We start from the raw sequence: 14,228 nt of genomic DNA on the forward strand, positions 1-14,228 counted from the left end.
TGCCAGAAGGGCTGGTCTGAGTATTTCAGAAACTGCTGATCTACTGGGATTTTCACGCACAACCATCTCTAGGGTTTACAGAGAATGGTCCGAAAAAGAAAAAACATCCAGTGAGCGGCAGTTCTGTGGGCGGAAATGCTTTGTTGATGCCAGAGGTCAGAGGAGAATGGGCAGACTGGTTCGAGCTGATAGAAAGGCAACAGTGACTCAAATCGCCACCTGTTACAACCAAGGTAGGCAGAAGAGCATTTCTGAACGCACAGTATATCGAACTTTGAGGCAGATGGGCTACAGCAGCAGAAGACCACACCGGGTGCCACTCCTTTCAGCTAAGAACAGGAAACTGAGGCTACAATTTGCACAAGCTCATCGAAATTGGACAGTAGAAGATTGGAAAAACGTTGCCTGGTCTGATGAGTCTTGATTTCTGCTGCGACATTCAGATGGTAGGGTCAGAATTTGGCGTCAACAACATGAAAGCATGGATCCATCCTGCCTTGTATCAACGGTTCTGGCTGGTGCTGGTGGTGTCATGGTGTGGGGAATATTTTTTTGGCACTCTTTGGGCCCCTTGGTACCAATTGAGCATCGTTGCAACACCACAGCCTACCTGAGTATTGTTGCTGACCATGTCCATCCCTTTATGACCACAATGTACCCAACATCTGATGGCTACTTTCAGCAGGATAATGCGCCATGTCATAAAGCTGGAATCATCTCAGACTGGTTTCTTGAACATGACAATGAGTTCACTGTACTCAAATGGCCTCCACAGTCACCAGATCTCAATCCAATAGAGCATCTTTGGGATGTGGTGGAACGGGAGATTCGCATCATGGATGTGCAGCCGACAAATCTGTGGCAAGTATGTGATGCCATCATGTCAATATGGACCAAAATCTCTGAGGAATGCTTCCAGCACCTTGTTGAATCTATGCCACGAAGAATTGAGGCAGTTCTGAAGGCAAAAGGGGGTCCAAACCGTTACTAGCATGGTGTACCTAATAAAGTGGCCGGTGAGTGTATATTATCTGTTACTTTAGAAAAATTCTGTTTTAATATTTATTTATTCATATAAAGATTTTGAGGCATAAAGGTGTAATAAACACAAGATCGTAAAAAGGCATTAACATACACCTCGCCTCAAGTCATCAAAGGTAGGAGAACTATGGTGATGACAGAACCCATCCTGAACTTCCATGATCATGACTGAATTCATTCTTTCACAGACCTAGCTTCAGAAGGGGAGCCTAGCAGATCACACTGGTCCGTAATCTGTGAGCAATTCACCCTCTAAAACCTAAGTGATTTTAGCCACCACACATCATATGAGTCTGACGAAACATTGGGCATTAAACTATGCCCAAATACTTTATAACACTCACTAGTTAAACAATCAATGTCTTTTCTGAATTCATGGAACCGTTATAACACAAGAATTCCGCTTTTAACTTTATTCATAAGGGTACCATAAAATAAACATACATATACGTACAATTAAAAAATAACAGTTTCATAAATAAAAGGTATAAAAATCTTAATACATTATGTGACATAGTAAGTATGGTGCCTGGGGAAACAAAAATAAGCAATCAATCTATTCTATAAGGATCCCCAAAAATGATATTTTGTCAAGGTTATACTTTCTCATATGAAGGGTTCCAACATCTCCCATAACCCCCTCTGCATGTGATGACATGAGGCAGGCCTAATATATGTCAAATCTCAACCCCCTAGTGATGTTTACACAATAAAGATCATATTAACTCCTTACTTTTTAATTTTACTCAGTTTTATAGCTGTTTTAGCTCCTATCACTCCTTAGGCTAGTCAGTATAAAATTCCAGGCAGGCGGGGCCTTTCTAAGCAGACACATTATTCATCCATCTAGTTCTGTGGGGTGACAATGAGGTTAGATTATAATTGTACTAACACACTGACACATAGAAAGAGAGATGAGACTGATGAGAGATGATGAGATTACACAGAGGCATGACAGACACAGGCTGTTAGACTTTTACACTGTCAGCACTGCTACATCTCTGTTCTCACAGATATGTGCCTGCCTCCCCTTCCCCCGATCACTTATCATCTTGTAGTTTGCATCTTCTCTCTGCTCACATGTGCTGGCAGGAAGTGAGTCAGTGAGTGTGTGTGAACTCCATGCTACATTTTCCCTCATAATGTCCCGCACACATACTAAACATGATGATAACTGTAGTAATAATATGGGAATTATTTAAAGGGAACCTGTCACCAGGAGACCCATTTTTAGCACTCCCCCAGTCCCCACAGAGCATAGTACATACACTGCCAAAGTGTTTTTGTATAAAGGTACAATATAACATATCTTTTTTTCTGTAAAACCTATTTTTACTACAAAAACACTTTGGCAGTGTATGTACTATACTCTGTGGGGACTGGGGGAGTGCTAAAATGGGTCTCCTGGTGACAGGTTCCCTTTAATTGCTCCCTTTTCATGAGGAGCCATACAGTTGCCTTTGATAAAGTAACAGCAGAGACCTGGATGGAGTTATTAGTGTGAAGGAGGTGGCTGAAACATGAATTATGCCACATATTTCTTTGATGGTAGGAAGGAATTTCTAACTGTGACCTCAACTACATCGAACACAACCTTCTACTAACCTGTAATGGTTGTGGGTAGAATCCAGTCAGCGAATCAATAGCATTTTATGATATGTGTTTCTGTGGATCCGTGTTTTTGACACCAGCCTCCGGACCTATTTTAGGGAGAAGTACAGTGATTTCTAGGAAGGAGTGCCTACTTCTAATTTATGAGTAGGTCACATGCACTCAGACCACACAACGATAAGCAGTTCCCACACCCAACCTGTATACTGACAGAGCAGGTAGCAGAAGTGGACAGTATAAAGGCAGAGCTGAGGAACTGCAGGTCAGCGCCTATTCTCTTCCTAACAACACATGCCATAACAGCAGGACATTTTGTTAAAAGGGTTGTCCATGAATGAAACATAAAATATGGCTGGTGGATGTTAACATATTACATGTTAACACGTTTCTTAAATTGTATGTGTTTCCTTCGACGCTCCAGTTCAGACACTGCGCAGACTGTCTATGATGGCCTCTGATTTTTAGGCTGCAGCAGGTACACATCTTAGTTCCTGGAGAACCCCTTTAAGGATAGAGTGGGCGTACAGGCTGAATCATAATTCAGCTTTTTATAATGAACTCATTACCAAGAAAATAAAATCTGTGGAATTCATATTAATATGCAGGATTAGCTGAGCAGATTGACATGTATTGTCACTGCACACCAAACACAAAAACTAAATCATGGTGCCAATGGCAAGTAAGAAATTTGTAGACTCCAGTCACACTGATGGTGTTGCAAAATTAGGTTTTTATTACACAAACTTCAAAATGTGACGTTTCGGTCAAGCAATTGACCTTCATCAGACTTTGTGAACATATAATATAGGTCCAATAGGTACATATGTACAAAAATTGCTTGGATATAGTATAGCGAAGCTGATAACTCAAGTAAAAAGTGGATTATCAAGATCATAGTCTTGGTATAGGTAGTACATTCTAGTAGCATATATAATCAAATTCTCAGGTGTTGTCTCCATTTCTCATTGCATATGTTAAAACAGAAAAAACAACAAATCACAGGGAATGATGCTGTCCCAATATTTCTCGCAACATCACGCCCCTCTGTATGACATAAGGGATGTCTGGCAGATGTTCACATGGTATATCCACTTTATAGCGCAGGTTGAATTTACATACAGTGTTATCTATCAGTATAACCTGTAAAAACGTACAGAGAAAGCTTACCAGTTTGCATAGAAATGGAGTAGTAGAGTTTGCATGTAGCAAAGTGGCGCGGTGCTATAGGAATGGCGGTCGCAGCCGCTAATGCAGAAAGGCGCTAGTCTCTCTGTATGTTTGGTGGGTTATAAACACTCCGCCGTATTGGTAGGTGGAGACTTCCGGTTCCGAACCGGAAGTTGTCGTGTTTGCATTCTACTGCTGGAACGCATGCCCGTGCGTGCGCATCAAGCGAGGGGACGGCTTGATGGTACGGCAACAGTGATGCCTGTGGTTGCCGGGTTTGCGTTCCATTGCTGATACACAAGCCTGCGCAGGAGCTGGCAAGCAAGAGAACAGATCATCCACAGGTAATATCACTATTGTGGATGTGAATGAATACTGCGTTGCGAGAGCGAGGGGTAGACATTAGTGTAAATGGTACAACATATCGCCAGGGGAGTGATATAAAAGTAATAGCTGTCCAAAATGTGTTGATGAAAAATACGTTGATAAAAAATTAGGAGGGAAACTGCAGAAATGTGGGGGGGGGGGGATTGCGGAAATTAGAGTGGTTGGAAGTAAATGAAAACAAAAAGATGCAAAAAAAGTGGAAAAAACGATGGAAAAAATAAATAGGGGAAAAAAGGAAAAACTTAAACTGCTTAAATAAAGAAAATAATAAAATTTGAAAAATAAAAATAAAAGAATGTACGGTATATACTTGGAAAAAGGTTAGGAGAGGGAGACGGAAAAAGGTTAAAGACACATGAGGAACGGGTTTTTTTTTTTACCCATACTGAGTTATGGTGTCCAGGTTTTCACATCTCGGCTATATTAATGTCTCTGTAAAAAATAGATATTTTAGACCATGGGTATTTGGAAACGGATATGAAATCAACAGAAACTTTGTATATTGTAATCCCGGTTTAGTCCATCTGTGTCACGCCCGCACCCGCAATCCTCTGTACGGATCGCGGGTACACCCGTGCCCTTCCATGTGGCGCGGCAACCCCCAAACCCGGACTCACCTCTCCAGCGCTCCTGCTTCCCGACTAGGCCGCATCCTCGCTCACTAGGCCGCACGCGTTCCCGCTCTCTAGGGTGTTTGCGCCAGCTCTCCTAACCTTAAAGGGCCAACGTCCTCCTGCTGGCTAATCCGGCCTTGCCTTTATAATCTGGCACCTCCCTTCCTGCCTTGCCGGATCTTCAGCATTCTACAAAGAACTTCCAAGGTTTCCACACCTCGCTTCCCACATCAGTTCCTGTTGAAGAGAAAGCCCTCCCAGCGTTTCCAGACGCTCCTGTTCTTCCAGGGCTTCCAGACGCCTCCATGTTCCTGTGTGTCTTACAGCGTTTCCAGGCGCTCCTGTCCTGCAGCGTTTCCAGACGCCTCAGTGTTTCCTGTTCCCAGCGTTCCCAGATGCCTCCAAACCACCAGCTCTCCTCTAAGGTCCTCTACGTTCCGTACTTGGGCTGTCATCCCAGGCTCGGACTGTGTCCTACATCTCCCTGTTTCCTTGGCTGCCACAGTGGGCCTAGTCGCACTCGTGGAATGACCTGGTGGCACCCAGCCGCAGCAAGACCATCCCACTTTGCGGCGGGCTTTGGTGAAGACCAGGTGCCACTTAGACTCTGGTCCCGGGTTGCGGCTGGCTCAATCACCTCCCGTGGGGGTCCAGAGGGCCCACAGACTCTTTCCTCAGACTCTCAGACAGTTCGCCCCCTCCCAACTGTGACAGTAAGATCGGCCATGGACTCCGCCAAGGATTCTCATCAGTCGCTGGATGTTTTTTCCTGAGTAGTCTCCCAGCAGTCCCACCTGCTCACATTTCGGGAAGAACAACTTGGCAGAGTCAGCTCTGTGCTTCAACGTCTGCTTGAACCGCAGTGACTTCGAGGTCGGCTTCCATGTTTGCCTCGCTTGGCTCCGGCTTTCCAGAAGCCGCTCCAGTCTCCAGCTTTCCTAGAAGCCATTCCAGTCTCAGGCATCCCAGAGCTGCTCCAGCCTACGGCATTTCCAGAAGCCACTCCAGCCTCCTGCTTTCCAAAGCCCCTTCAGCCCCTGCCTTTTCCAGAAGCCACTCCAGAGTCTCCGGATTTCCCAGAAGCCATTCCAGCATCCGGCTTCCCAGAGCCGCTCCAGCCTCCGAATTCCAGAAGTCACTCCAGCCTCCAGCTTTCTAGAGCCGCTTCAGCCTCCGGCTTTTCCATAAGCCACTTCAGCCTCTGGCTTTCCAGAGCCGCTCCAGCCCCTGGCTTTTCCAGAAGCCGCTCCAGCATCCAGCTTTTCCAGAAGCCACTCCTGCTTCCGGCTTTCCAGAGCTGCTCCAGCCTCCATCTTTCCCAGAAGCCACTCCAGCCTCCGGTTTTCCAGAGCCACTGCAGTCTCCTGCCTTCCAAGTGCCATTCCAGGTTCCACGTTTGACGGTCCCTGTCCTCCTCCAGAGGTGTCCCATCACCTTGAAGAATTGGAGGAGACGGAAGAAGATTGGAAGAGGGGCCCTAAAGGGGTGGGGTACTGTCACGGCCACACAGTGGCCAGTACACCAGTGCCGATCCATGAGGCGCAGCAACCCCCCGGCCTGTACTCACCTCTCCAGCGCTCCTGCTTCCCGACTAGGCCGCATCCTCGCTCACTAGGCCGGCGCCCTAGAGAGCAGGGATGCGCCCGCCGGCTCTCCTAGCCTTAAAGGGCCAGCTTCCTCCTAATTGGTGCTGGCTAATCCGACCTCACCCTTATAATCTGGCACCTCCCTTCCTGCATCGCCGGATCTTCAGCATTCTACAAGGAACTTCCAAGGTTTCCATACCTTGCTTCCCACAGCGGTTCTTGTTGAAGAGAAAGCCCCCTCAGCGTTTCCAGACGCTCCTGTTCTTCCAGCGTTTCCAGATGCTCCTGTCCTGCAGTGTTTCCTGTTCCCAGCGTTCCCAGACGCCTCCAAGCCTCCAGCTCTCCTCTAAGGACCTCTCCTTTCCTTTCTGCCTGGGTTGTGTGCCAGCTGTCTGCTTGCCTGCCGCGAGTTCCAGCTCATCCTTCCAAGTCATACTCCTGCTGTCATCCGAGGCTCGGACTGGTGCTACACCCCCGTTTCCCTGGCTGCCAACAAAGCCCTAGTCGCACCCGTGGAACGACCTGGTGGCACCCCGATGCAGCAAGACCATCCCATTTTGCGGCGGGCTTTGGTGACGACCAGGTGCCACTTAGACTCTGGTCCCGGGTGTCGGCAAGTACCATCTACACCTCCCGCGGTGGTCCAGAGGGTCCACTGGTCCACAGACTCCTTCTCCCGGGCTCTTTCCACAGAGACTTCTTTCCACTAGGATTCACGTTTCTTCAATAGCGCAACTTGATCCCCTGCTCTCCTTGGTTTCTCTATGTGTTCAATTACGTTGAAATTTTAGTTGGTTAATGGAGAGTCTGGCCTCTTTAAAGTGAGCAGGTATGGGAAATAATGTGTTAGTGAGGCGGATGGTGGATTTATGCTTGGATATACGGTCATAGATTTGCTGCGTAGTTTCCCCTATGTAGCCCAGGCCACATGGGCATTTTATGAGATAGATGCAAAAGTCTGACTCACATGTATAGTAGCCCTTAATGGGGTAATGTTTGCCTGATAGAGGGTGAGTAAATGAATCTCCTCGTTGTACATTGGTACACTGGGCGCAATGTAGAAAAGGGAAGGTACCCTTTTTGGGTGTGCGAAAAAATGTTTGTTGAGATACTCTGGAAGTAGTCCCTATGTCTGCTTTCACAAGTTTGTCTTTAAGGTTAGGAGCCCTTTTGAAGCATGGTAGAAATGGTTGCTGAAATTCGGTTACTGATGGATGTCCTTTGTGTAGAATGAGACAGTGTTTTCTGATGGATTTTGTATGCAAATGGATGATAGGATTGTACAAATGGAATGCGTGACTGTTTTCTCCATCTCTAACGTGGTTGTCGTGATTTGTATTGAATTAGGGTGTTGTTCAGATAGCCCCTATTGATAAATTTGGTTTCCATTTCCTCTAGTTTGGTATCGAGTAGTTTTGGTTTGCTAACAGTGCGCTCAACTCTGTGGAATTGAGAAAGGGATAGTGAAAGTCTGTTGACTCAGGATGATAGCTCGAGAAGTGTAGCAGGTTGTTTCGGTCTGGGGGTTTTGTAAACATTTCGGACCACAGGGTGCCATCTTAATTCTTATTGATGAATGTGTCTATAAATTGTATTTTGTGGGATTTTGGTGAATAGTGAATTGGAGTTCTGGTCTAATCGAATTGAGTTACTGTAGAAAAGACTGAAGTGAACTTTTCGTGCCCCCTGGTATGCAGAATACATCGTCAATGTATCTCTTCCAGACTTGGCAGTGTTCAAGGAACAGTGGAATAGGATAGATAAATGACTCCTCGAAGTCAGACATGTATGTATTCGCGTATGGGGGCCATGTTCAAGCCCATAGCAGTACCCTGCTTTTGTACGTAAAATGTGTCCTTAAACAAATACATTTTCGTCAGTACGAGTTGTAATAAATCCATGACAAAATTTATTTCGGGTTGGGGGTATTTGTGTAATATCAATAATTTTTGGATGGCTGTCATACCCAGATTGTGTCTAATGGATGTGTATAAACTCTTGACATCTAGAGTGGCAAGAATAGTGTTTGGATGAACCCTATTATTGTTTTTGATCAGTTTGAGGAAGTCAGATGTGTCCAGGAGAAAGGATTTTGTAGTCTTAACTAGTGGAGTGAGAATCTTTTCTAGTAAAATGGAGAGTGGTGAAAGGATGGAGTCAGATAAGGCTACAATAGGGCTACAAGGGGGATCCGTCAGGTTTTTATGTATTTTGGGTAGTGTATAGATGACTGGAATTATGGGATCTTTTTTTGTCAAAAAGGTGCGGACATTCCAGTCAATGATGACTAGGGGCGGACTAGGAATTTAAAATGGCCCTGGAAAAAAATGTAAAAGTGGCCCCATTCTGTGGGTGGTGTTAAAAGAAGTAGGCATGGCCATATGATGTGGGTGGATTTGCTAAACTCCACAGGAACTGTTTATAGATGGTCTAAATCAACAGCGCAGCGAAAGAGACACACACTGCTGGGGCTTATAGGCGAAACTACTGGTGCAGGTTCCTACTGAGCGTGCATTTTTATACAAGGCCTTTTTAATTACCTGTTTTGTGAGTATACAGGCGGTCCCCTACAGACGTCCCATAGTTAAAGACGGACCCCACTGTGACCTCTGGTGAAGCCCTCTGAATGCTTTACTATAGTCCCAGACTGCAATGATCAGCTGTAAGGTGTCTGTAATGAAGGTTTATTGATAATCCTTGGTCCTATTACAGCAAAAAATTTTGAAACTCCGATTGTCACTGGGGCAAAAATTTTTTGTCTGGAACTACAATTATAAAATATACAGTTTCGACTTACATAGAAATTCAACTTAAGAACAAACCTATGAATCCTATCTTGTATGTAACTGCCTGTATTGATTGAGAATTAAAGAATTTTAATACCTTTGAAACTTGCTGCACCATCGCGATCTCTCTTCTTTTTCCTGAGAGTTTAGCCGACGGAAATAGGAAGAAAGTGGAACAAGCTGTGGAGGAGCTTGGACACAGGAACGAACGCCGCCCGAATGAACGCCGCCCCAGGATAAGGAGTTTGCGATGTTATACTATCTCTACTCGTGAGTCGCAACCCATGGCTGGAAAGGTACTGTGCCTCTGCTGTATTTAATTACTTTGCTTTTGAGAAAAAAAAGAGGAAGACGTAGAAGCATGAGAACATCTATATTGTTTTATTTATACGGCAATAAAAGTAATTTATTGGGAAATTTAGAAAACATAATACATATTTTCATGATATCCTAATATGTTTAAACTTGGTCTGCAAGCCAGTTTTACCATGGCAGGAGGACCACATAGTAAAATGATGATATCATCAGCAGGTGGTGGTAGATGTTCTTGGATCATCTTTGCATCAATAAAACCCTTGCCATATTCCCATTCTTTTCACAGAAGCACAAAAACAACAACAAAAAAGAGATTATTTGTAAGTAAGCAGAAACAAGTTTTATCAGGTAATGATTAGTGGATATGGATATATGTAACTAGTTCTCGACTGTCTATAGATTCGTAAGCATCCTAATGATTTTCACCCAGAGTAACTCTTCAAGGAGGTTCTTGTTCCCCCCATTTTATAAGAGTTCTATAATCCTAGACAGTTTTAGGATAATACCCCATTTTGCAGTCAACTATTCTGTTTTTATTTATATATAATTCCATTGTACACTATACATATAAACATTTATAACAACTTTAGTATTTCTGAGCTGCCACTATCACTGTGTTGTATATGATAACTTCTATCTTTTTTGTTTTCATTATAGGTTGATAAAAGGTTGAGGAGTTGAGCCACATACAAGCACAGTTAAGGCAAGGGAAAATGTAACTGAGTTTTCTGCCTTCACTTTTCAAACAGGCATAGAAAATTTTAAGCTGAATTATTTGGTAAATTTCTCCCATAATTGGATTTTGTAGTGGGTTTTGATATTAGCGCTGAGTATTGTAGTGCATGCATACTGTCTGGCAAATGCCTATTTATGTATATGTCATTTTGTGAATATTTGTTCAAAACTATGACCTTACCTTCCGTTGCAATATCCACTGTGAACCAAAGCTTAAAATGTTCTGAATATGCATCCCTCAGCTTCTCAAGGTCATTACGGAGAAGTATATCATCTTTTGACTGAATGAAGATATAATCATTTTAAACACTTTAGATTTTCTATATGTTGTTGAAAAAAATTATCCACAATAATGTCAAGATGTTAAGCCCTTAAACACTGGCCTAATGCCATCATATTCTGCAGGATTTTCTAAATATTTGTATCACTCACTGTCCCTAGGAGGGCTCCCAATTTAAATTTCCTAGTATGGGTGGAAACTAAAGTGGGGAGTTCATAAAATAATTTTGTATCATAAACTGTGTACAGGGCCCATTATATTGTCAAAAGTGACTGAGGTGTCTAAGTGGTGTTTTAATATGATGTTTGTCACTGTATGATTAATAGTCATAATAACTTAAAATACGGGAGTATTGAAAGGATCACAGGTTTTACTTCTCTAGTTGGACTTAAAACTATTTAAAACATTCAATAAAGTAAACAAACCTTTTCTCCTTACAAAGTATTAAACAGTATTAAATATACTATAATCTCTGGTATAGGTAGGTCTATACATGGTCTCAAAATTTAATTACAAATTTAAGAGACAGCTCCCTTACCCCTAATTCCCTATATATTATGTTCAAATATCAAAAAGATCTCAAGCTAAGAACATTACAAACACCCTCTTCCTACAATGGCACTGCTAGCTTGGGTACTGAAGACTGATTTGGTTCCCTTTAACTCTGTGAAGGATTCTACACATGCTGACAGTCCTCTTCCTCCCTAGAAGGTTAGTCACTACAGCACTGGTTAGACATAGGCAGAAGTGCCATCTAGCAACTCAGCCACTAGGCAAGACCATTTCTCCACTAGTCAAGACCATTTCTCCACTAGGCAAGACCATTTCTCCAAGCCTGACTTTCACAATTTGTCACCCACATTACTACATGCTCAGAACACAAAAGAAAAATTTACTGTGTCAGTATCAACCCAACACCAGGAGTGGAGATGACTAAGGGACACTAAAGCAGAACCCCCTCCAAAGGAGAGAGGCCCTCCACGTGCCCAGCCTCTCATACTCCAGAGAGCGCGCCTTCACCAGGTCACCCAGAATGTTCCTAACCATCTCATCCACCGGGAGGATTTTACGCTGCTTCGATACTAAGCACCGTGCGTTCCACATGTGGTACCTGACCACTAGACCAGGGTTCCCCAAACTACGGCCCGCGGGCCACATGCGGCCCACGGACCACTTCGATCCGGCCCTCGAAGCTTACCGCGCCAGCGCCGGGCCCCCGCGGCCTTCGACAGGCAGGAGCCTCCGTCCGTCTGGATAGGAAGCTCCTGCCCGTCACTGTGTAGTGCTCGATGCAGCCGGAAACGGCCGCTCAAGGAATATTACTGGAGCTATGTGACCGGAATACAACCCCGGCGCACATTGCTCTCTGAACTTGGATGCGTGGCCGCGCAATGACGTCATCACGCGGGAGACTTAGATGACTACAGGGTTTTTATTTTTTATTAAAAAGGGCAGTAAAAATATATGGTGGCCGGGGACCAATAGTTAGTTATTAGGGGCAGCGTAGGAAATAATTAATGGTGAGGGGCAGTATAGGAAATAATTAATTATGAGGGGCAGCATAGGAAATAATCATTATGAGGAGCAGTATAGGAAATAATTAATGGTGGGGGGCAGCATAGGAAATAATGGTGGAGGGGTAGCATAGGAAATAATTAATGGTGGGGGGGCAGCATAGTAAATAGTTAATGGTGGAGGGGCAGCATAGGAAATAATTAATGGTGGGGGGCAGCATAGGAAATAATTAATTATGAGGGGCAGTATAGGAATTAATTAATTATGAGGGGCAGTATAGGAATTACTTAATTATGAGGGGCAGTATAGGAAATAATTAATGGTGAGTGGCTGCATAGAAAATAATTAATGGTGGAGGGCAGTATAGGAAATATTTAATTATTAGGGGCAGCATAGGAAATAACTAATTATGAGGAGCAGTATAGTAAATAATTAATGGTGGAGGGGCAGCATAGGAAATAACTAATGGTGCGGGCAGCATAGAAAATAATTAATTATGAGGGGTAGTATTGGACATAATTAATGGTGAGGGGCAGCATAGAAAATAATTAATGGTGAGGGGCAGCATAGAAAATAATTAATGGTGGAGGGCAGTATAGGAAATAATTAATGGTGGGGGGGGCAGCATAGGAAATAGTTAATGGTGGAGGGGCAGCATAGGAAATAATTAATGGTGTGGGGAAGCATAGGAAATAATTATGAGGGGCAGTAAAGGAAATAATTCATGGTGGGGGGCAGCATAGGAAATAATTAATTATGAGGGGCAGTATAGGACATAATTAATGGAGAGGGGCAGCATAGAAAATAATTAATGGTGGAGGGCAGTATAGGAAATAATTAATTATGAGGGGCAGCATAGGAAATAATTCATGGTGGGGGGGCAGCATAGAAAATAATCAATGGTGGGGGGCAGCATAGAAAATAATCAATGGTGGGGGGCAGTATAGGAAATAATTATGAGGGGCAGCATAGGAAATAATTAATGGTGGGGGGCAGCATAGAAAGTAATCAATGGTGGGGGGGAAGTATAGGAAATAATTATGAGGGGCAGCATAGGAAATAAGTAATTGTGGGGGGCAGTATAGGAAATAATTAATGGTGGGGGGCAGCATAGGAAATAATTAATGGTGGGGGGCAGCATAGGAAATAATTAATTATGAGGGGGCAGTATAGGAAATAATTAATTATGAGGGGGCAGTATAGGAAATAATTAATGGTGAGGGGCAGCATAGAAAATAATTAATGGTGGAGAGCAGTATAGGAAATAATTAATTATGAGGGGCAGCATAGGAAATAATTAATTATGAGGAGCAGTATAGGAAATAATTAATGGTGGGGGGGGCAGCATAGGAAATAGTTAATGGGGAAGGGGCAGCATAGGAAATAATTAATGGTGGGGGCAGCATAGGAAATAATTCATTATGAGGGGCAGTATAGGACATAATTAATGGTGAGGGGCAGCATAGAAAATAATTAATTGTGGAGGGCAGTATAGGAAATAATTAATTATGAGGGGCAGCATAGGAAATAATTAATGGTGGGGGGGGCATAGAAAATAATCAATGGTGGGGGCAGTATAGGAAATAATTAATTATGAGGGGCAGCATAGAAAATAATCAATGGTGGGGGGGAAGTATAGGAAATAATTATGAGGGGCAGCATAGAAAATAATTAATGGTGGGGGGCAGTATAGGAAATAATTAATGGTGGGGGCAGCATAGGAAATAATTAATGGTGGGGGCAGCATAGGAAATAATTAGTGGGGGGGGGTATAGGAAATAATTAATTATGAGGGTCAGTCTAGTAATTAATGGGGGAGAGGCATATTCAATAATTAATGGAGAGGGGTCCCAGTATATTAAACAATTAATTGTCCCAATTAATTAATTAATTGAGCAATATTTAAAATAGTTCACAATGGGGTGCAGTATATTAAATAGGGGGGGGGGCCCTGTGTATTATGGATGTGGTCACACATAGTGATATTTATTTTTAAACTTTAGTCCGGCCCTCCAACGGTCTGAGGGGGACAGTGAACAGCCCCCTATGTAAAAAGTTTGGGGACCCCTGCACTAGACCAACTAGGAATAATGTGCAGCGGGTCCAGCCACCCAGGCCTCTGAATGCTCCATAGGCCCACTCTGCATAGGAGAGACCAGCCAACCTAGAGAAATGGATGGAAGCGCCCACC

The 14,228-nt window shown here is 43.6% G+C and overlaps 1 protein-coding gene across 1 annotated transcript in view; it reads right to left on the reverse strand.

The window, feature by feature from the left end:
- Positions 1 to 9,610: 9,610 nt before the first annotated feature.
- The window catches only part of CYB5R1 (cytochrome b5 reductase 1), a 72,867-nt gene continuing 68,249 nt past the window's right edge, over positions 9,611 to 14,228 (reverse strand). Inside the window, exons 5-6 of the mRNA XM_072133497.1 lie at positions 10,424 to 10,523; positions 9,611 to 9,783 (exon numbers count right to left, since the gene is read on the reverse strand). Of these exons, the coding sequence (XP_071989598.1) occupies positions 9,611 to 9,783; positions 10,424 to 10,523 (273 nt within the window). The remainder of the gene's footprint in view (positions 9,784 to 10,423; positions 10,524 to 14,228) is intronic.

Source organism: Engystomops pustulosus, chromosome 2, assembly GCF_040894005.1.
Source record: "Engystomops pustulosus chromosome 2, aEngPut4.maternal, whole genome shotgun sequence".
NCBI classification, from domain to species: domain Eukaryota; kingdom Metazoa; phylum Chordata; class Amphibia; order Anura; family Leptodactylidae; genus Engystomops; species Engystomops pustulosus.